The sequence below is a fragment of the Rattus norvegicus genome, chromosome 9, assembly GCF_021556685.1.
Source record: "Rattus norvegicus strain SHRSP/BbbUtx chromosome 9, alternate assembly SHRSP_T2T, whole genome shotgun sequence".
NCBI classification, from domain to species: Eukaryota; Metazoa; Chordata; class Mammalia; order Rodentia; family Muridae; genus Rattus; species Rattus norvegicus.
In genome coordinates, this window is record NC_141542.1 from 43,057,171 (window position 1) to 43,081,069 (window position 23,899).

Here is a 23,899-nt window from a genome sequence, read left to right on the forward strand (position 1 = left end):
CAAACAAGAAATGCATAGATGGTCTGAGTAAATCCATGAACCTGGAGCCCAAAGAGTTTTTTAACTTCATTTTAAAAGAACGATTGCTTAGAGGATAGCCTTATTGAGAACTATCAAGGGGTAACTGGATATTCATGGGTAGAAGAATGGATCTTGACTCTGACATTTTCAAAACCCAACTAGAACGGAACCAACAATTTGATGTAAAAGATGCAACTACTAGAAGAAAATGTAAGGGGGATTCTTCTGAAAATCATAACTGACAAAAACAAGAGCAAACAAAATTTTGGGAAGTAAGCTTACATAAAACCATAGTTCCTACACAGTAAAATAACCAGTCATGAAAGAAAAGAGGGGGTTGGGGATTTAGCTCAGTGGTAGAGCGCTTGCCTAGGAAGCGCAAGGCCCTGGGTTCGGTCCCCAGCTCCGAAAAAAAGAACCAAAAAAAAAAAAAAAAAGAGAAAGAAAAGAAAGTCCATTGAGCACAAAACATATTTGCAAACTCTGCACCTAAGAGAGTTATTACCTAGAACATATATATGGAACCCCTTAAATACCAGAAAGACAAACAGCCTAAGTTTAAAAAGAGCAAGCATTCTAATTAAATAATTTCAACACAAGACAAACAGATGTATAAAGAAAAAGAATAAGGAAAGGCCAGATGAAAACCACAGTGAGATACACTTTTCGTCCATTAGGAACAGCTCTTCTCATGTTGGCAAGAAAAGAACATTCATTTTTATACCATTGGAGGGAATAGAAATTAGCATATCCATTATGGGAAGTATTGTAGATTTTCCTCAAAGGACAAAATAGGACTAAAACTATCATGAGATCCACCAACCGGTAGTTTGAAGAGTCACCAGTATGTCTCTGCTATTGCAGCAGTACCAGGCAGGAGAGCCAGGAGCTAAGAAATGGAGCCAATCTGTCTATCAAGTGAGGAATGGACAAAACCAGTGTGGGACAAGCACAATGGAATATTGCTCATCAGTAAAGCCAATGAAATATGAGTCAAACCCGAGATCATTAGGTTAAGTGAAATAAGCCAGACACAAAACCACACCCATCATATGACCTTCTATGTTGCTCTATGAGTATGTTGCTCATAAAAACAGATTGGGAGTTTGGAGTATGAGTCAAGTTTGAGATCTTCAGGTTAAGTGAAGTAAGCCAGACACAAAAGACACCTATCATCTGACCTTTTGTGTGTAAGTTTGCCGATCTTAAAAACAGAACAGTAGCTACCAGAGGCTGAGGAACATAAGGAGAAAGATGTATTGATGGGTAACAGATTATATTCTAGAGAGGAGCAAAACCTTCTAATACGCTTTATATAGTATTGAATGTGACGATGAGAATAATTTGCCTTCATATCTTATTTAAAATATAGCCCTTGCCTTCCTTTTCCTCTCATTGAAAGCCATTTTTTTCAGCTGTTACACCAAACCTCATATTTTCTTCTAAGAAATGCGCAGAGGTCAGAATCATCATTTTCTATGCCCCTTTCAATTCCTTCCAATTACATGGTAAGGACTCGCTGTTTGATTCTTTTTATTTTTTAAAATAAATGTTAATCTTTCAATTCAAATACTCCCGTTGTTCTAGGAGCCCTTCTACAACAGCGAATAAGAACACAGAACAAAAAGGCTTTATTCCGAAGCAGGAAAAACCTGAGGGGTTGAACAGTGTAGGCAATGTGCTCCCTCCCACAAGGCAATGTGGCAGGAGGCAGTTCAACTTCTCTTCAGCAATTTGACAAACTACTCAGTTTCTTGGGGCCAGAAGACATAACACTGGTACAGGCTGAGTTGTTCGATCTCTGGTATTCTCATCCTGCCAGACATAACCAAGCTAATAGCTGTCTCCTATTAAATTTTATATGATATCTTAGTAAATATAGTGTTTTTAGTCTATTCTTTAGATCAAGAGTTACAGATACAGAAGAGTTAGATAGCCAGATGTACCCAGCCATTAAGGTTTGAATAGTTTAGATAATGAAACTATTATTTTAGCAGTGATTCTGTTTGAATATTGCTGAATGAGTGGATCGGACAGAGGGGGTTTGTGAGCAGAAGAATCCTGGCATCCACTAGTAAAGCAGACTGATTTAATGGTGGAAATGCCGGGGGAACTCCGACTCGCATTTAGCTAGGAGTCACCAAGAATCTGAAAGATCCTTTCACAACACAAGGCTCAAATGTTTTGCAAAAGCCTGACTTCTTGCCTTGGAAATAAACAATAAGAAAAAAAATCTGTGCTTCCTACTTGCTGTTTCAAAACGAACTATAATAAAAGTGGGAACAAGACACGGCATTGTTTGTGAAGTTAGAAATGAATATACACGCAAGTGACTTTAATAGGAAGAAAGACATTGAAGTGACAGGAACGAAAAGCAGTACCACAGTGCAAATCCTTTGACCAATAATGCACAATTAGTAGCAAAGGTGGATAAACTAAGGACTTAGAGGATTACTGGTATAGGGTTAAAACCCCAAATGACCTAGACACAAACATAATCAGCATGAGACGGTCTAGAATATTAAAACGGTAAAATATAAATTAATGAAGTGACAGATTAGCAGGGCAGCAAATGAATGTCAAAATGTAACATCCCCAAGCAGAGAAAACGGCAGACCTTTGAACTAAGTGCACACAAGTGCTTAGCATCATTCCACGCCTTGTGTCATCAGAAGGACTCCCCACAGAGGGACAGGCAGGCTACTCTCCTATGAGTGCAGAGCCTCAAACTGTTGGGTCAGTAGGACACTGAACCCAAGAGTGTTCCAGGGCAACTGTATTTAGGCTATCACGATTTGCATAAATATGCAAATATGCCCGGGAACTAGACCCAGGGAAACTCTCACTGCTGGCACTGTAGGGATTCTGGGCTCACAGGGCTAACAGGATATCAGAATGACACTGTAGCCACACACAGGCATTTGGTGGAATGCTTGCACAAACCCATGAGTAGAATCTCTGACTCTTTGGATACTGCCCCAGAGTTCAAAAATGACACCTTGAGTTTATTTGACTTGTGTCCTCCAAAAGACCCTAATACTAAAGTAATATCCTTATACAAAGGATAAATCTTCCACTCTATTTCGTCTTATACTTTTCAGTGTTTCCCCTGAGATTAAATTACACCCTTCCTTTTGTATAGATGCGGGGTTCAATTTATGAATGAGAAAAAAAATGAGGAATGATAAAGGCAATAATGAGTTGTAAAAGTGAATTACTAATTAAGAATTGGGAGTGAATGTGTTCTGGTTTCCAGACCATGTGCTTCCCATTAAATCATATTATTACATTGATTTTACATAGTGTATAAGTGGGATCTATTTAGATGCTTCACCCACTTTGGTCTTCTAGCTGTGACACACACGCTGGTGACTCGATCTATTTTATTTCTATCTCCTACCAGAATACATCTCACACTGAAAAATGCCAAAGCTGAGACAAAAGGACAAGGACAATTTGGAATCATTGGGTCCTCTTTTTAACAACTGCTAGGACAAAAATATTATACACAAACCAAATTTTATGTCTTGTTCATTTTGAGGTTTTGAGTTAAAAACTTAAGACATAATGAGAACTGTTTAAGTTCAAAGAAATTAATTGATTTTGAGCCTATGGACCTATATAATTCTCATATTGGGCATACAAGATAAAGGTACACCACATCTGACATAATTCTGTAGCTAAATATCTGTAAAATTCAAAACCACTAATGGCAAGATTTTCTCCATAGGAAAAGTCCAAATGACAGGACTATCCAAAGAATTTGACATAGTTAGGACCTACTATTGTTAATAGCTTGCCTATGCTTGCAGCTAGGCTACATTGTAATTTTGACCTAACCCATCCATACAACATTACTATCAGATATTATCACTTCCATGTTAAAAAAACCATCGTTATATAAATAATATAACCACTCACATTACAAAATATTCATTTCTCCACTAGTATGAGGGACTGGTACTTCTGTGCCAATTACAGAAAATCTTCTCTTGTCTCTACACAGTCTGTATGGTATCCAGTCAGAATAATCCTCCTTGCTAACAATATCCAATCCAGAACAGTGTTCTTCAACCTTCACCAAATTACTAAGCACAGAAACCTAATCCCTTAATAAGTCCTTTCTAATCGTCGCAAAGCTCTCATCAACACTTCACAGAGAAAAAAGAGAAAAATTAACCTGATAAGAGCAAATATGCACTTATGAAAACACAAAAGATCCTATCATTATACCACATTATAAGAAGGAAATAAATGTAGAAAAATATGCATATAACTAGAGAAATTGGAAAACGGTTTAGAAATTTGATATATATATACACACATATATACATATATACATCATAATTTGTTGGAGGAATACCAAGAACCAAGTTGCTTAAGTAGGAAAGAAACTGAAGAGAAATTCCATATATTCAAATATGTCAGTGGAACCACCATGGATGGAATGCTCAATTATTTACAGCAATAAAATTTCAGGCTTGCACTTTATATTGGTTTAGGTAGGAAAGGGAGGCCACAAAGACAATTAAACACTGAAGGTATCTATCCACGTACCCTTCCATAATAACTCTAAACAAGCTGATTCCCACTGCTGCCCTACCCTTCTGCCCACCTTCCCCATCAACAGCAGCCCCTGTTCTCAGACAAGACATTAACGGAGCAAGGGTGATGACGTTAATTGTCAACTTAACTGAGTGTGCAATTCCCTGGGAGGAAAACCTCAGGGCCTAACGGGGAATGATTAAAGGTAGCTTTGGAGTATGTCTCTGCAGGGTTATCTTGATTGCTGTAATTGATGTGGGAAGGCCCACCTTAATTATTGTCAGGATGATTTTGTGGTCAGGGGAATCCCAGATTGTATCAAGTAGGGGAGCAATCTGAGAACTAGCAAACACTCATTTATTCCACTCGCTTACTGACTAGATGCAATTCAACTGGAATTTTTTTTTTTTTAGTATTTTTTTTTTATTAACTTGAGTATTTCTTATATACATTTCGAGTGTTATTCCCTTTCCCGGTTTCCGGGCAAACATCCCCCTCCCCCCTCCCCTTCCTTATGGGTGTTCCCCTCCCAACCCTCCCCCCATTGCCGCCCTCCCCCCATAGACTAGTTCACTGGGGGTTCAGTCTTAGCAGGACCCAGGGCTTCCCCTTCCACTGGTGCTCTTACTAGGATATTCATTGCTACCTATGGGGTCAGAGTCAACTGGAATTTTTTTTAAAGCTGTCGTATCTTGACTTCCTGACTATGGGGGGCTGCACCTTGGACTTGAGCCAGAACAAACCTGTTCTCATTTGCATTGCTTCTGTCATGCTCCTTAATCACGGCAACGGGGACAGAAACTAAGACTAACGCAGTAATGCCACCTCTACTCTTCCTTTCCTCCCTCTTCATTTAGATGTGAGACAGAAGGCTTTCCAACCTCAAAAGAAGTGAGAGAAACTGGGTATGTCCTTAGGAAAGCAGTTGATGGGGTATTAACCATTTGTAGTCATATTTCAAACTGCATAAGTGAAAGATATTTCACTATTTGATGAACAATATATGTCGCCCTTAGAGTACCTTATAAAGTTTAGAAATGTTTCTTAAAAGAGAGTCTGAAATAGTTTTTTATACTATTTTCCCGAATTATATTGTCATACACTACTACAACTCACGTGTGGAATCATAAAGTCCTGAGCACCACTGCAATTTGTGGTTTTGTATATTTCTCTGACCTTGTCTGTGCCTCGGTCCTGGTGAAGCCAAGGAGACATATTGTAATGGTAACCATTTACTTTACTGTCCATATACTTCCTAACATATCTATTATAAGATAATGTCTAAGGCATCCCAGATATCAATGAATCTATCTAACGAATGTTAGATTAAACTGTACAGCCATAACTACAACATTTAATCGGTGGTACATCATTTAACATTTTCCACACTTATAGGCATATCTTTTTAATGGTGTGAAGTCGTTGAGTATGTATTCTTTTTGACAAAGCCTTACACCTAGTTGGTATTGAAAAGGCATTATGGTCAGTGGAGATGGTTGAGTTTAGCTATAAACAGTTGTTTCTAAGGGGAACTCTTAGTGATTGCTCCAAATATACCACACATTTTAAAAACCATAATAGGAAAAGTGCTAATACAGAATGAAAAACTAGAAAAGGCCATGGCTATGAGAGTTCCCATTTAGAGTAAGCAAATTGAAATACAATGTAGGAATTTGTATCCCTTGTTGTATAGTTAAACCCCCAAATTAAAATAACAGGAGAAAGCTTATGAAGAATTAAAGCATACAGAGACAGACCCATACAGCTAACTTAAAGAAATATGAACTGGGCCAGATTTCTGAGAATTTTTGGATAAGCTTTGGAAAAGTCTTAGGAAAGGCTAAGAATCTGGATGTGAAAGTGTGGGTTAAGTACCTGTAGACAAAAGCAAGGAATACCAATGATAAAATAAATGAATTTTATTGAAAAGATTTGTAAGTAGTTAGTTATGATTTTGAGCCCTAATATTTATAATTGAATATATATATATATATCACAAGATACATGAACATCATAAAAGTTTACATAGAACTACATAAAAAATTTATTTTAGATACTATTTTTATCTTATTCTTTGCACATTTCTGAAATGTATACATTATGTTTCATATCTGATCACCAATACTTCCTTCTGTCTTCCTCTAGTGATCTCCATCCTGCCATAAAATTTCTAAAACAGCATGTCACCCATCACTGATACCCTTTCTTGGTACCCATCATTGATACCCTGTCTGATTTCTTGGTCCTATCCTTCCTTCTCTTCCCTTTCTCCAGGCCTTCTGTGGTTTCATGGCCCTTCGTCAATCCGAGGTAACTTCTAAAACGACTTACAAGTCGGGGACTTAGCACAGTAAAAAAAAATCGAAGAACTAAAACAAGAAAGTTACAAAACATCAAAAACAGACTTTAAAACAAATTGTGTGTACACACTGAGAGTCACATAAGCATTAAGTTTTCCACATGAAATAAAATCAAATTATTGGGTATGTTTTTTTCAGAGTCAATATACAAAAAAAAAAAATAGATTGCCTTTTAACAGGGGCCGTGGACTTGAAGAATTTAGAGTACAGAAGAAGACAAATCTGTGTGGGGAAACTCTATTTACAGAAGAGAATCTGTAGCAGTTGCACCATGTTGCTTTCGTGCAGAGTAGATGATGAACTGATCAGCCAAGGAAACCTTCCAAAGAGCAGAGGAGGGAATTTTGTTTAAAACACTACCTGTTGTCATTCATGTTAGTTGTTTGCTGTTCATGGTCTTGGTTTTAGCTTTCTGTGAGAGAATATCACTTACTAATTTACCAACATACAATTTTTCCTTAAAATTTTGAGTTCCTTGAAAGCAGAGATTAGAATCCCTTCTTCTTCATAAAACTATTGATGTTTGGCAATATTATGAAGACCTGAGGACTCTGGGATGATAGGCAGACTTCTCTAAGTTAGATGATGCAAGCTGAATTACTAGGCTGAAAGAAAGTGACAGGATGGCATACACGCACTCTAAGAAAGGCTACACAAACTGTCCTATGATATTTCCAAGAACATAGTTCTCTCATGTGGCCAGTGACAAATTCCCTTCCTTGACTGAAATAGCATGAGTGAATAACTCTGTGAGTCACAGCTCTGAATCAGGTCTTGCTAGTTACGCCCAAACTCACCTCAAGACCTGAGAACTCTTTGTGATCCTTCACCAGAGGTAACTGTTTACATATAAACCTTTATTTTAAAGCATTAACATATACATATAGAGCAATATAGGAAAGATGAATAGCAATGGGTACCACTCAAATAAACGTACATCACTACATACATAGGAACCAGAGAAACCATCCCTTTTCATCCTGATAAGAGACAGAAATGAGAGGAAACACATTCCAGCAAGACTCAATGAGAGTTGAATATTTTATGTATGCAATGTACATTGGGAATATATGAGATACACATGAATGCAAGCTTCATCCATTGCCAAATATGCTTACCTGGGCACAGAGCAATATTACAAGGCTTGTGATGAGTTTCAGGTCCCTCACAGGGCCGTCCTCCATACTGAGGAGGTGTGCATGACCTGGTTCGTGTTCTTTGGCCTCGGCCACATGTGAAGGAGCATAAGCTCCAAGGTGACCATTCCTCCCAAACTCCATGTACTGTAATAAAGCAAAGAAGCTTCAGCCACAGAGAAGAGAATCAAAGACAAAGACTTCTGTCTGTATAACTAAGAAAAACAAATCATTGAACAAAGTATGAAGTTGTTTTGAAAACTCACATTGAATAAAACTCAAATTAGACATAGGCTTTTTAATTTAATTTCATATAAAAGAAGAGAAAACTTTATGTACTTCTCTTTCACCATTGAGTTACATTTTAAACGATTCCCCTTTTAACCTCTTTAAGTGGAAATTCCTCTTTCTGTCCCTTGACAAAAGATTTCTAAGTTATTTTTAAAGCATGGTCACCTATGAAGAATAAGGAAAATTAATTTTTTCTTAATAGGGCTGAACTTTTTAGAGCTAAGTTTGTATTTAAATAGCTAAGGAACAATTTAATTCTGGTACCCATGAAGTTTCTGAAATATCGTATGTCAGATAATGAAAAAAAAAAGAGTTTCTGAAGATTGGTTATGTATATTTTAAATATTTTAAGCTAACTTTTAAAAAATATTTTTCATCAAAAATTTTAGGGCTATATTCACTGGCTTTTGAGTAGGAAAATGTTTCAACCACTGTATCTACTCCTATAGGGTCCTTCCCTTCCCCACCTCAAGGAGAATCCTGAGATCACTTTAAAATGGAGGAAGAAAATTAGTGTCCTCCTCTGCTAGTTTGATGGATCTATAAACTCTCCTAATTAAATTTCTAAAATAGAATAAAAACTAAATTAAATACAGAATTAAAATAACCATGGCCGTACCAGTACTTCAAATATCTCATTATCTATAATTCATACTTGATAGGAAAGAACAAAATATGCACCTTCATAATGAGTATCGAATGTGGTATAAGTAAATAATTGTATACCTTACAAAAGCTCGCTGAAGCTCAGGTTAAATCCCTTCCCTGAATGTCGAATTACTGTTCTTGCCCTACTTATTAGCACCAGTGTATTAATTTTCAAATAAAGTGAGTACAAAAAAAACCCAGGAGAAATGGCTCTGTGGAGAACTGGCTCTCTTGATGCTAAGCCTCTGTTTGTCTTAGAACCCTGAGAAAGCCATGAGTCCAGATGGTTAACGTCACTCCTGGGAGGAGGGAGGGAGTGTGGATCCACACGAGAAAGGCAGAGAGAGGTTAACTTTCCTCCTCCAGATGGACTCTCTAAGTACAAGTCGATAAAAATTGGCACTGGTACTTTCTAAGTAAATACGATTATTTCTTGAATTTCCTCATGTATATGTTGCTCATGCTCTTACATTCAAGCTGAAATCTAGCACATCAGCCAGTGCATTACCACAGGTTCTTATCAGTGTTGTGGTAAAAATGCCTAATATCTGCTCTTCCAGAGTCTTTAAAGAGCATCCTATAGTTCTACAGACTATGCTAATGTTTAACTGTGCCACAATATATGTACGTACACTTCAAAGCACAAGTACATTTTAATACACACCTTTACATGATTTATGACTAAATTTTAAAAGAATTCCACAAAAAATGAATTATACACCTTAACATTTAGGTAAACTGTTTCCTTTACTCAGGTTTTTGGCTTTTTGAAATTAAGTTATAAAAATATGTTCAAACATTGAAACAGCAACCCAATTAGAATATTATTCAGTAAAAGTCATTTCATGATTCTATGAGTCATTAAAAAGCTTTTTAAAAATAATATATTAGAAAAGTATGAGAGAGTGAAAAAACCAATATATATTTTTTCATTTATCTCATAGCAATCTGTAAAAGCCAAAGCTAATTAGTATCCATTGATAAGAGAATATCCAATATCTGCATTTAGCTATGTACACATAAATGTTATATAGTTTTTACATGTATACATATATATGTCCATTATATGTTTATAAATATCAATCAAGGATGAAATTCTTTAAGAAAATACATGAACATATTTCATTTTTCATTATGTATTTTTATCTATTTTTGCATTTATTTTCAGTCACCAAACTTTTCAATTTAATGATAAATTGCTCCACTATGTAAAGTATTAATAACACTCTATGATCTTTTATCAAATATTACTTAATGTACATAGCACAATGCTAGAACATTAGAGAGCTAAGAGCTCTTTGAAACATTTAAACACTAAGAGCTTTACATAATTTGTGAAGCACAAAACATTATAAAGAATTTGTAGCTTAGTTAAATCATGATACTGGAATCAGAAAATTAATGCTACCCAGCCATTCTACATAGTCTTTACTATGTTATACGTTGAAGTTTGTTATACGTTTGTTAACGTATGTTATACGTTGTTATAGGTGACTCTGTTCTATCACTTCAGATGCTGACTTCTATATGGGGCAAGAAATTATTAATAGTTTGTCATTTTAGAGGCTTTTGCATTGACAAAAAATAGAGCACATGCTTTACAATGTTCAAATTTAAAAAAATTATATTAGAGAGGTTATAAGAATTTTGTTGAGATTGAATTTCAAAATTTTTACATAGGGTTATTTTACAGTAAAATATGAAAATTTATGAATTATCTAGTAAACTTGAGAAACAGTATTAATAAAGTAATTTAATTAACATCAATTTCATCAATTTTTTTGTAGTTTTCTTCCTAATATTTGAACTATATATACTGTCATATCTCTGCTTGGTAAAAACCAAAGAGAATATAAAATAAATACACACAAACATCATCATCCTGCTTTCAAATAAACATCTGTGAATACTCCTATGATTTAGGAGTATTATATACCAAATAATGCTTTTAAGTGCAAGAGTTTTACTTTGGAAGTAAGTGAATATGGTAATTCCGATATTCATAAAAATAATTCCCAAACCATTCCGTAGACCTATATTCACTTTTACAGATTCATTTCTGTTTAGTAAAGATCAGTGATTATCGACTGGAGGTAACTCTGCCCACAGGGACATTGTTTGATATCTGCAGACAATTTGGGTTTTATCAGCATATATGGAGCTGAAGGGCTAATGGTATCAAATGGGCAGAAGCCCTGGATGTGGGAAGCACCTGAACGAGCAGTGTGGTGCATGTGGAACAAATATTTATCAGGGTTAAAGCGCTGGTGATTAATCAGCAGAGGCTGAGAACCCTGGAGTGGAGCAGGATGGTAACTACATAATCGAAGGTTACTCTCTACCTTCCCCGGTTTTCCTTAAGAACATTCCAGATGTTTCTCTTCCATGGGGGTTGGGGTGGGGAGTGGAAAAACAAACAATCAAAAAACTGGGCAAATAAAAGTGTTAAATCAAAAAATGTGCAAAAGGCCCACGTGATTCTGTATTACAGGATCTGAATAAAAGAAAAATATATGTATAATAAAAGTAACTCATTCTGTAATGCTAATGCGTTTCCTTCATGATACAAAGAAGATTGGATTCTCAGCTTCCACATATTTTGTAGAGGGTTAACTTTTTAAGCAATTTGTCCCTTCTTGTCCCACACTCGTCAATGAAGTGATACAAAAATTAGAGCTCTCTAAGCATGACAAGTGAGATATTGATTTGAGAGCAAAAGTAAGGATAATTTATTATTTTAGATAGATGTTTGTATTGATTCAAATACTTCCTAAGTTTTAAACCATTTGAAGATTTAGATTTCATTTTTTATTGCTTTCATGACGTAGCACATTAAAAATAACATTTACCAGTACACTGAAAAGAAAGTCCTACTTCCTATAAATATGTAGTTATCTGACATTTTAAAATAGTGAAGCTGATCTCTTGTATTTATAAAAATTTTTAAAAATCCCAAATTTAACAAACTGAGATATAACAATATACTTCTCTTGTGAGCAATATTCAACCAAAATTTAGAAAGACAAATGTTTTATGTACATAAAGTTAAAAGGGAGACTTACAACTGTTTATATACGGTCTTGCCCATGGTATGGGGAAGATATTTAAGAAATCAAAAGAGCTGCCCAATGAGATATTACTCAGTTTTCTTTACATCAGACACAGGGAGAGACAACTTGGCCATTCCACGTGTGGGGAAGATTAGAGTCCTCCCAAAGACATTCTATGTTTGCAGTCAACGGCTTACTCATCCTTCTCTGATAGGGATGAAGACTCCCATATGTCACCCTTGCAAATTGTTACTGGTAACTGGAAAGCAAGCTATGAGTGGAAGACGGTGGGAAGCACCCTGGAGACCAATCAGATTCCCACCTGAGAATGTTGGCCATTAGACACTATTCTTATCGTGGTAAATGACGTTGACATGAAGTGCTTATAAGATAAATTTATATGTCAGCTGAATCAGAACTCTCTACTGATACTGTTTCAATTGATGAGAACAGGGAACTGGACCCTGTAAATCATCAGGTAAATACTGTGGTTAGGCTTCCTGGTTAAGTATTCTCCCAGAAGAGCTATTCTTTGTTATGCAAATAAGGGCCTACGATATTATATTGGAGATCTGTGGGTTTTACTATGACACTCCAAACTTCTGTCTTTCAGTGACTCCTTTTTATATTTTCAGCTCATGCTGTTGAAATGCATTTGGTCTACAACTCCTGCTTTTACACATTGTCATCTTTATCCTTCCATGACCAACTTACATTTTCCCCCTTTGAACCATATCATTTTTCATTCCATATTGTTTTTTGGTTAACACAGTCCTAACTGATGCCTACCTGCTTTTAGTGGCAATTATTGCCCCTTTGTTAATAATTATTGTCTTCCTTTCCTTTATAGCCTTAGTTTAACCTTGTCTTAATCTATTGATTTTCTGCTTCATAATTCTGAGACACAGATTTCTCACACTTCATTACATCATTCCCCATAATGCCTACTGCTATTTCCTTCTATTCTCTTTCCTTGGGGATGACTAACTGTAGTTTGTTTGTCTGTTCATTTCATTTTTGTTTATTATTTATTTGTTTTCTGGATTTTTTTACACCCTCATAACATAAAATTGTTCACGGAAACTATTTTGAACTCACAATTCAGGAGTGCTGAGTATATTCACACTGCAGCCAAACAGATCACCAGAAGCCATTAAACAATAGCTACCCCCCAAATTTCTTATGATTATTACATTTGACTGCTTAGAAATTGACATGATTCCTGAACATTCCTCCAGGTCTCTCAGCCATATTTTTACCAATTGCACAAACAGTTATCTCTGGAAATAGAGACCCCCTAGAAAATATTCAGGCATGACTTGAAGGTCTACTACGGGTCTTTCAGGGTCTACTACAGTGATAAGACCTTTCTCTAGAACATCTCCCTCTTAAGTGCTTCTGCAAGGACTCCACATGTGAGTCAAGTATCAGCTTCTGCTGTACTCATAACTTATAGTCACTCATCCATCAAGTGACTGGACACAACATAAATGCTTCGCTTTGGTACTGATCCAAATAAAATTCTAATTGATTTGAGAGGGAGAAACAAAGACAATAATATCTGGTACATCATTAAATAATTCTCTCTTTTTTTGATACAACATACATTTCACCTGAAACAGCTCCCTTTCTGGTCTTTAAAGCAGTATATGGCTGTGATGAGAAGAATCACTTCAAGTTTATGAAGTAAAATGACAGATTACTTTTAGGTCTACTAAACTTTTGTTTTCTGATAGGACCAGAAAAATGGTGGGAGAATAGCTCACTGACAAACTATGTCAGTCATCGAGTGATTACATGTCATATTCTACTATATTTAAATTTTTTATTTTTTCTCATATATGCATTTGGATATTTTTTACCACCTTAAAAATGCAAGAAAAATAACAACATTTTTATACTCTTTGAAGTAGATACACACATCTCAACCATGTTTGGAGCGGGGAGATAGTCACTTATCGAACACCCTGACTGCTCAGAAAGCAAAATACGTTCATGTATGTACAGAGTAAAACATCACATTTGAGAAGAATTACACTTATAGACTCTAATGAAAATGCCTATATTCAGTTCCTAGGAAAATAACAAATGGTTCCAAATGCGTAGCATGACACAATTCAAAACATCCACAGTCGTAGTTGCTGCTAACACTACCTGGACAGAGGGCAGTGTTATTGCAAACCCTTGATTCTCTTAATGGGCCGCTGCAGTGTGTCCCGTAAGGTGATACACAAGTTCTGGTTCGCACCTGCGACCCTTGACCACAAGTAACTGAGCATGTGCTCCACTGGGACCACTCTTCCACACCAGATTCACCTGCATGCAAGACAACAAATAAACATGAAATACCGTCTCGTAAACATCTTACCGAACTGACAGCATGGCATGCACGAGTCATTTAAACGTCAACTTATGGCAGTGAACTCAAAGGTTCAAAACATTTCAGAGCAAAATGAATTTAGAGGGATGTATACAATGCCAATACAAAGACTGTTTGTCATGACCTTGCTATCAAAATGTTCTTTCCAGAGTCCACTTTGCCGTCAACGCTGTGAAGGAAGAAATTGTCTTCAGTAAAAACTACTGTTGAAGGAGGTTTCCTCAAGCCTATCAAGGGCGATGTATTTGATGCCAATAGGGTCAGAATGTGTTTCCAAGCATACGCTGTGGCTTTGGTGAGCAGGGGTGCATTGATGCTCTTGTCTGGTTCTTTGCTCTAAACTGTACTTGCTCTTGCTAAAGACTAAGTGCATCTGAACTACTATGTGTGTTATTTCAAATGGATTTCTACTTTTTCAACCTATAATGGCTATTTACTTTGTGGTAATTTATTAATATTCTTCAGCTCTCACCATTTCACATTTGATCTAAAGGAGTGGTATTTTTCTACTTCAAGTGAATGAAAGTTTATCCTTTCTATTAACTGAACATAGAACTAACATTTACTCCAAAACACGGCCCCAAGAAGCCAATTAATGTTGGTCTCATAAGCTTTCTGGTACTCAGCATCACATTGAAAGTATGCTTCGTTTTCTCATCTAAAATCCATATCATAAAGAGATAGGAATCATCAATGTTTAAAACTGCTGGGATGGTCTTCTACTATTCTGGGCTCATTTCTAAGTTGAATTTTAAAACCTGACTTGAAAATTTGCCATGGCTTTGCACAAATTTCCAGTTGAGACATATCTGGGATTTCTTAGCACTTTGTATCAGTAACAATACAGAGCAAGGGACAATCTATCTCTCTATCGTGTATTCTGCCTAGAATAATTCTTAGCAATTTGGTCGCAGAGACAGAAATGACAGGTCATTTGTCTGTCTTGGTTTGGAGGATTACTCAATGATTTCGAAAGTGTATTAAGAGCCAATCAACACACCTGAACTACAAACTGGTTCTGAAGAAAAAGAGTCGATTTGCACCAAACACTAGGTAAGATATTCTTGAGAGATTAATCTATTCTAAAAATGAGAAAACTACTAGAAAGCCTATTGGATGCAAATGTTGATTTTATAATCTGTTATCTTATTTTCTTGAGGGTTCCGGACAACCAGTTTTGCAGAGAAAAAAAACTGTTCTATTGGAATTATGTTAGCAGATTCATGAGGAATACATTCTTGTACTGGACTAACATTGTGAATGCAGAGGCATGGATAATCATTCATTGAGACCCGGTTATTTATCAGGAGGACACATGCTGGTAATTTGGATGACAGCTCACATTAATTAGGACCTCTTTTAAATATTGACAATGGTGCTTATCACTGAGGTACAGTAATAGCTCACTCTTGATTACTTCAGTATTTTTGCCCTTACAAATTTATATTGAACTTATTTCAGAATTATCTACTTTGATGTCTGTTTAAATAGTGTTTTAAGTTATATCTCATAATTTGCCCTATTATACTGAATAATATTTTAGCAAAATAAAAGTCATCTTTGTGACCCTAATGTTATGACAATTGTTAAAACTCTACATTTTCGTATATATACATAAACATACTTAGTAATGAAAACTAAGCTTAGAGTTAAGGGAAATGTGTACTAAATGACATGCCAACCTCCTTGGGATGTGACTGAGTATAAATGCCATGGCTCTATGTTATTAATTACAGCCAGACAGTTAAGAACAATGCAAATTCTGTAGGTGAAATGACAAAGATTATGAACAAAATTAGTTTTGTTTTTCACAAACATAGTTTTCCTTTCTCTCTTACATTGTCAAGATAGACATTTTTAACAACTTCTACTTAGCAATGAATTAGTTCCAAGGCCTAATTTAATGCAACCTTGTCGAGGTGCTTCAATATCTCTGAGTTGTCCCTACATCTGTGATTCTGCATGACATTGAACACTGTTAGCAATGGGTCATGAGACATCCATAACGAATGCCAAGGGCTAGCCTTCCTCAAAGTCCATGTTGAAAATGAAAAATAAAGTAAAATTAAGCACGTAAGAATGGATTTTTATTTCATATTTAAGAATCAAAATTTGCCACTAAAATAATGGTCTAACCATCAACGTGATCTTGTTGTATATCAAATGATATTTTTGCTGCAATTTTTTAATATCATTTTCTTTTTTCTTAAGGTGTGAACATTATCTACTAAAAAGCATGTTGAGTTACATTAGAAATAGTTAGTATATTTATACATGTATTTTAATGGTCCCGAAAGAGTCAAGTGTAAACTGAGCAACATCTTCAGTATATGTATCTTTGGAGATGAAGCAAACTGGTCTAGTTCACATGGAATTTAAAAGACACATAGATTATGTAGAAAACTTCTCTATAGAAGGCCATATTAAGGCTCTTTATTCTGAAGCAAAGCAGGAAAGGAAACAGGAGCATTATGGTAGTCAACTGTATATTGCCTCTGGGGCCTTGAAAAACTCCATTCATTATTTTTTTGAAACTTCTTAGTAATTTGCCTTCTTCAAAAGCTACTAGTAAAAATTGAATGGGACTGTGTGTGATGGAGAATTTAAAATTATGAACAATATATTAATATAATTTTTTCTAGTATGTTGAAGTCATGAAATTAGAAACACATTTATATTCCTATCTTAGATTACATATTATTTTTTCCCAATACAGACAGTTTTTCTCAAATAATAAATGGTTACTTTTCTTAACCTATTTATAAACTCACTTCATGCCTATATTGCTAAAAGGTAAGGAAGGTTAAGATGTCTTACTCTGGCTTATTGGTGCTTAGCTTGGGTGTATCCCTAAAATAGACATATTTATTATCTTATTTCATTTTCCTATTATATACATAATCTATATATACATAACCATATACATACATAGATATGCAATTTAGGTTTTTATTCTACTTTATTTTATTATTCATGAGACAGTTTGGCTGCATGTGTGATGACTACTATGTTCCTACAGTGACAACAGAGTCCAGAAAGGGTGTTGGATGCCTTAGCGCAAGCGTTAACAGATGGCAGTGAGCCTCCACGTGAATTCTAGGAACTTAACATGCGGCCTCCACAGGAGCAGTGATAGCGCTTGACCAGCGATCTCCACCCTCACCTTAGGCTTTTATAGCAACCTATTTAATGTTTAGATTAGCCTCAGTTACTAACGCTCGTAAGAATACTGTAGTTATCTTGGTAAAATAGTACTACCTCATAAAGATACCATTTAAAACTGTCCACTCACTCTGTCTCTGTGTAGGAAAGCTTATTTTAAAGTGAAAACATCTTCCCGATTGTACCGATTGTTGAAGCCACTTCGCTTATTTGAGGAGAAATACTGTATGGTAGCCTCTGAGTTCTTTCCCCCTGACTAATATAACATATTATGTCTTTTATAATTTTGTTATTGAACTTTTCTACATTGTAACATTTGTTGTTCTCAAGTTATGTTTAGCTATGTTATATTTACACTCAATATTAATACCTTGATTTGAGAAACTGACAAGTTCTATGAATAAAATTTCATTTTATAAAATGTTATTATTTGATAGTTCCATTAATTTAGTCAATGTGAACATCAAGAGAAACTTAATATTTAAGAAAAATATTTCTAGCTTTATAGGCGCTTAGCATTCGATTATGAATTTTAAAAATAATGTAATACATTTCCTCTCTCAGTTCAGCATGATAATTTAATACTGAAGTAACTACAATGCACTTCATTATGTTCCCATATAGAAAGCTCTAATATGAATTTATGAACTCTGTTTTTCATAAATTCAGGCATCAATCAATAGCTTTAGAACTGTAATTGTTCATACCCTTTCTGTATTGTTAACAATATGTATAAGTGGTTTTAAAGTTGATTACAAATCTATTTGTTCAGTGTGTCCTTTACTTACCAAATCACTTGTTAGTGAAAAAACCAAAAAACCATAGACACTGTGTAGAAAAAAAAAAGAATGCCTGGAAAATCAGAAATAAATGTAAAAACTGTGACTACCATTTCCTCTCTTAACAAAATCATATTCTTTGCTATTAAAAGTTGTTCAAATATTTGGGCAGAAAACTTTTCTTAATGTGCACAAACATTAAAAGGCTGCATTTAAACAAAACGCCGGACTTCAGTGCACAGTATTGAATTCACAAACTGTTACTGGATCACTGGCAATTTAAAGCTATGGTTCTCCATTTTGCTCCTCCTTGATGACAAGCTTTAGGAAGTACAGTAAACCAATATGTGCTATGTCTTCTGTATAAAAGAACACGTTTCTCATAAGGCACATGTGTCCTCACAGCAAGATGCCTAAGGGACTACGTATTTACTCCAGTTTTATCTCTCCTTTGAGAGCAGGAATCCTTGAATCTTTGCTCACTGCTCTCATTGTTTTCTTCTAAAACACATTTAGAAATTCGGAAATTCATTTGAATCCCGAAATACATTTTGGATTTGAAAAAGCAACTGATTACAACAGAAATCTCCCCTTATAAGGGTATCTCCAAAGCAACCCGAAAAGAAGGCTCTTTTCATTTCTGGAGGGTGACCCTAAAAGATGACGTTCCTAATTTAAAGTGTGCACTCATAGAGTTTATTTTATATATTGTGCTCACAGACGCTGGATTATATAATTAATAATTTAAACTAACCTCTCATCTCTTACCAAGAATGCAATTCAATATCAGGATCCAAATTTCTAAGCAGTCAGTTCAGGTCCAGTGTTCTAAACAAATCCTACCGCCAAGACATGAACTGAAGGAAACATTCATTCTTTTGGAGAATTTAATTAAAATCAGTCTGAATATCGTGCCACATATACTTGTGGTTTCCTGCTCATGCTAAAATGAACAAGAATGGAAGGCATACAATTTTGTAAAAACACACATTAAACTCGGTTTTCAGTTTTGTAAAAGAAATGCAAATATCGCACCTGTTTGCAATGCAACATTAAACACCTCCAACTGGGAGAGGCCTCATGCAACGTCACTAGGCAGGATTCTGGACCATTTACTACGAGCAGCCAAGTTGGACCTACTGTAATTTGTCAGACTCTATAGATTATTAAAGCATAAATTCTACATTCACATATTTTTCCACGTATATTTATAAATTTTAAGAATTATGTCAAATAACTCACATTTCAGTTACATTCAAATTTGTACAGAAGTTTGAATATACGATTGATGTAGTATTGAAGAATTTTATAAGCTAGAGAGTCAGTTTTGTCGATATTTAATTAGATGATAATCTTTTTACTATTTATCTTCGCAACAAATTTATTTTCAAACCATGTATTAAATTATAAAAAGTCTAACTTCTATATATTTTAACAATCAAGCAATATTTATAGATGATATGACATTTGGAAGAATATTTAATATATCAAATTATATTATGTTAAATTTCATCATCTGAGTCCTATTTAAATTATAGTTCTTGAAAGTTCCAGATCAAATAATTCTTGAAAACGTAACTTTATTGCTTTCTGTTAAAAGTGTAATGATACGTTTTAGTGGTTAATTAATATAAGGAAATAGTCTATAAATTCTAAAGTATCCCATACCGAAAGCAAAGTAAGTCTTACACTTTTTTTTCTGCGTCTCTTTCATTCATAGCTACTTTATTTATGGACTTTAACTGGTGACAAAAAAAAATGGCTCAAAAAAAATCGGCTCCAAAAACTGACAAATGTGTAGCAAAAGATCATGAAAACATGCAGTGGTTTCATTAAATTAACAACAATAAATAGAAAAATGTAACTAACGTATTACCAGTTTGTGCCATAAATTTAGCAGCATCAGCTTGTTCCTGAGGGACCCTTTTTTCATGGACAGATCGAGGTCGCTGACTTTTAATTGTATGATCTCCCATCATTCCAAATTCTAAAGACAGAATAAAGGTATATGAAAGCCTGCGTGTAGACATTTCTCACAAATTACATCACTGTCCCATGCAACATGTTCCTGCACAGACCTACAGGTTACAGATATATACACAATTCTCACTTTTCTAGTCTGGTCTGCTTGGAGTCTGTCTACCCTTAATGTAGAAAACCTGTAATCACGAACAGCTTTCAAGGAACAATAATAACAGTCAGTAAATAGTACAGCCAATGTCAAGTCAACTCAAGTAACAGAATTTGTTTTACTCTTCTCTGGTAATGTTCAGAAACCTTATATCTCGAGAAAAAAATACAACCACTCTATTAGCTCTTGTTCTTGAGGGAATCTTGAATGGGTGTCTGCTGCCTATGGCTAATTATCTTTTACCTCCACAAGATTTCCAGCACCTTCAAAGGGAATAGACAGCTCTGTAATCTGACTTTCTACAGTATGCATTCAGAGAATAGATAATTTTTTTTCAACCAAAGTACAGTAGCCTTGGTGTGCCTCAAGGATCACAAAAAATTGGTATCCTCAGTAATTTGATTCTGACCTTCCCTGATTTAACTAATTCCTCACCTTCTCTAACTATATGAAAAGCGATGTTTTCTTCTTATAAATTGTATTAAAAGAGTCTAAGTTTTTGTTATTTAATTGTTCTAAAATGAAGCTATCAATAAAAGCAAAAATTATCTGCATCTAGCAGATAATTAGAGAGGAAGCATGGAATTTAGAATTCTGGGGAGTGTGTTTTAAAAAAATAAATGTGCTTAAAGAGATTATATGCTGAGGACTCCTGATTAGTGCTGTGCATGCTGAACTTTTACAGGGAAATTTTCTGGTAAAAACAAAGTCTAGTGTATTGAATATTTGATATCTCTAATTCCTAACAATCACATAGGGAGAAGATACTCCCAACAAGAATGATATTATCTCTTACCTAAAGAATGAAGAACGTTATTGATCTTTCGATGCTCAATACTCAAAAGTCGAGAGCGAAATTTTGACCAATAGTTTTATTCTCATCAATTTTAAATATACTGATGCTAAAACAAAATATTTTCAATGTGTTTTGAAGGTAATTCTACAAACCCGTATCTTTCATGTAAGAAAAAAAGGATAGTATGCTGTCTGTCCAATCAAAATCCCACACAATTATTTCCCAGGACAAACCGACTATAAAGAAATTCTTTCTGGATAATTCACTATAGAGTTCACATCCTGAGATGTCTGAGGAGTCTCTATGTGTGTCTCTTTTCATCAATTTGTACAATACTGAAGAATAAAAAATGGGAATACTTACAAAATGTCAGCATACTTGATAAGTAAAATCATCATCATTTGTTATTTGTGACAATATTCTTTCATTCATTCCTGTGTAAACTATGTGCTGTGTACACCATTTCTTACTAAGCTTATAACAAGTATCTAATTACTAGTATATTTACTATTTAGAAAATTTTAGCTGGAGTTATTTACCATCATATATATTTAAAACTATTATGCAATTGAAATATAGCTGTATCTCTAATATCAAAGAAATATTAGTGTCCATGTTTTATTAACATTATATACTAACTTTGTACTTAAAATTATAATTTAACTTGCATGTTCTGCAAGTTGTCAATCACTCTCAATATTTATATTAGAGTATACCATTTACAGTACAGTTAGGGACTCTAATGCTCACTCTAGTTTTGACAATAATGCAAAGGATGGAAGAAGATGTTTATCACATGAATACAACTCTTAAGTTACAAAGTAATGATAGAACCAATTTGATGAAAGACCATTCTGAATCTTAGTGGCAGCACAACATTAAGCTGTAATCTATCTCTCTGTAATCTATAACAATGTTATAGGAGGTATGATCCAGAAGCTTGAGGTTGTCAGTTCATTACTGGAATAAGTTGAAAATAACCACATTAATGTTTGAATGTTTTTTCAAATACAGACATAAGCTAAGTAGTTATTTTAAAATAGAATTTAAACTATTATTTTATATTGCTGGACAAGAGAGATTTCTATATGTGAAAATATTGATATTAAAAAAGGTACTTCAATATTCAACTTTAATGTCCATCTGCCATCAATATTTCTATCTATCTGACCATGAGTAATGATGCCTCATTCTTGGTTATGACATTTAAGAAGAAGTCTATCCAATATTTATTACTTTAATTATATCGTACACAAACGAAGCTTCAAGTGGAAGTGCTGGTTGTTGTGGTAATATAATTTAATAGAAAGTTTTTAAAGATCACAGGCTATTGTTTTTGTTTTGTAGCAGAGATCAAATCTAGGGTCTTAATATATACTAGATAAGCTATCTACCACTGATCTACATCTGAAACCCCAAACAACAATTAATATGTGGCCCTGTTATAGACAAATTACCTATACTATGTAAGATATACCACTGATTTCCTTTCTTACAAGGCAAACAAACAGTATAGTGGCATTTAAAAATATTTCAGACATATTAATCCAGATTAAAGTTATCATGAAAACCTAAACACCCTGTTATCTAGCCAAAAGAGTTCCTATGTAATGTCTGTATTCTAAGTTGCTAGAAAATATGCACCTCTTTTGCCTTAGCTTTACTAAATTGTTAAGATTTAATAGCAAACGTGCCATATCTCACGATGGATTATTTTCCCAAACATTTATGTTGCCTTTCATTTCATTCGTGATGGCATTATCTTTGCTTCTGATGAAAATAAAGGCCAATCTGATTGTTCAAATGTAAGAGACAATGCTACTGTACTAGTGTGCTTAATGTGGTCAGTGTCGTTTGTAGTATATGATGATTTCCGGATAATATAAAGTCATCATGAATGGTTGGTTGGTTCCTAGTCATTCAAGTCTGCATTGGCAAACATAATATACTACATTAGTTACACAAAAGGAAAATAAGCAAATAAAAATGAAGATCTGCCTTGGCAAAAGCAATGAAAAGCCAGGTGAGAAATCAACGGAAAAAGTACAGGGTAATCGGGCATAAGTGCACATGGTACATGGCTCATGGAGACAGAGCTATTTCCCTTGTCTTTACGTGGATGGCAATGATGAAGCACTGAGTAAATTGCTATTTATGTAGAAGAGCTAGAATGATTGAAGATGACTTGTGAGTCTTAGGCTTTTTCCTAGTCCTTCACTGTGCTTCTTGCTAAAGGCAGGGGTTTCTTAAAGTTAGAGATAGGAAAGAAAGGTTTTGAAAGTTATTTCCCTTAAGTCTAATGCTGAGATTTGGTTAAGTATGTGATCTGTTAGAAACATAGATTTCAGCCCTGACTCTTGACCGTCAATTATTGGTTATAGGGACTTTGTTTGGAAAGCAAGCGAGACACTAATGCATGGTTTAATTTATCAGAAAGTTAAGATGCGTCTACTCACTCTGGCTCTGTGTTTGTTTGGATGATGCCGAGGAGCAGGCCTCAATGCTGTCATTTATTATACACATTGACTTCATAATTTGCAGAGCTCCTGTTTGCATTTACACCAACAGCAACGTAATCCAGGCCATTACTGCTTTACACA

General features: G+C 34.9%; 1 protein-coding gene across 5 annotated transcripts in view; it reads right to left on the bottom strand.

Annotated features, from left to right (window-relative positions):
• Adgrb3 (adhesion G protein-coupled receptor B3) overlaps nucleotides 1–23,899 on the bottom strand; it is a 726,584-nt gene that overhangs the window by 457,155 nt on the left and 245,530 nt on the right. For all 5 annotated transcript variants that reach the window (NM_001106898.1, XM_087565138.1, XM_087565136.1 and 2 more), the window contains 3 exon segments: nucleotides 8,045–8,209; nucleotides 14,206–14,367; nucleotides 20,249–20,359. In NM_001106898.1, coding sequence (NP_001100368.1) covers nucleotides 8,045–8,209; nucleotides 14,206–14,367; nucleotides 20,249–20,359 — 438 coding nt within the window.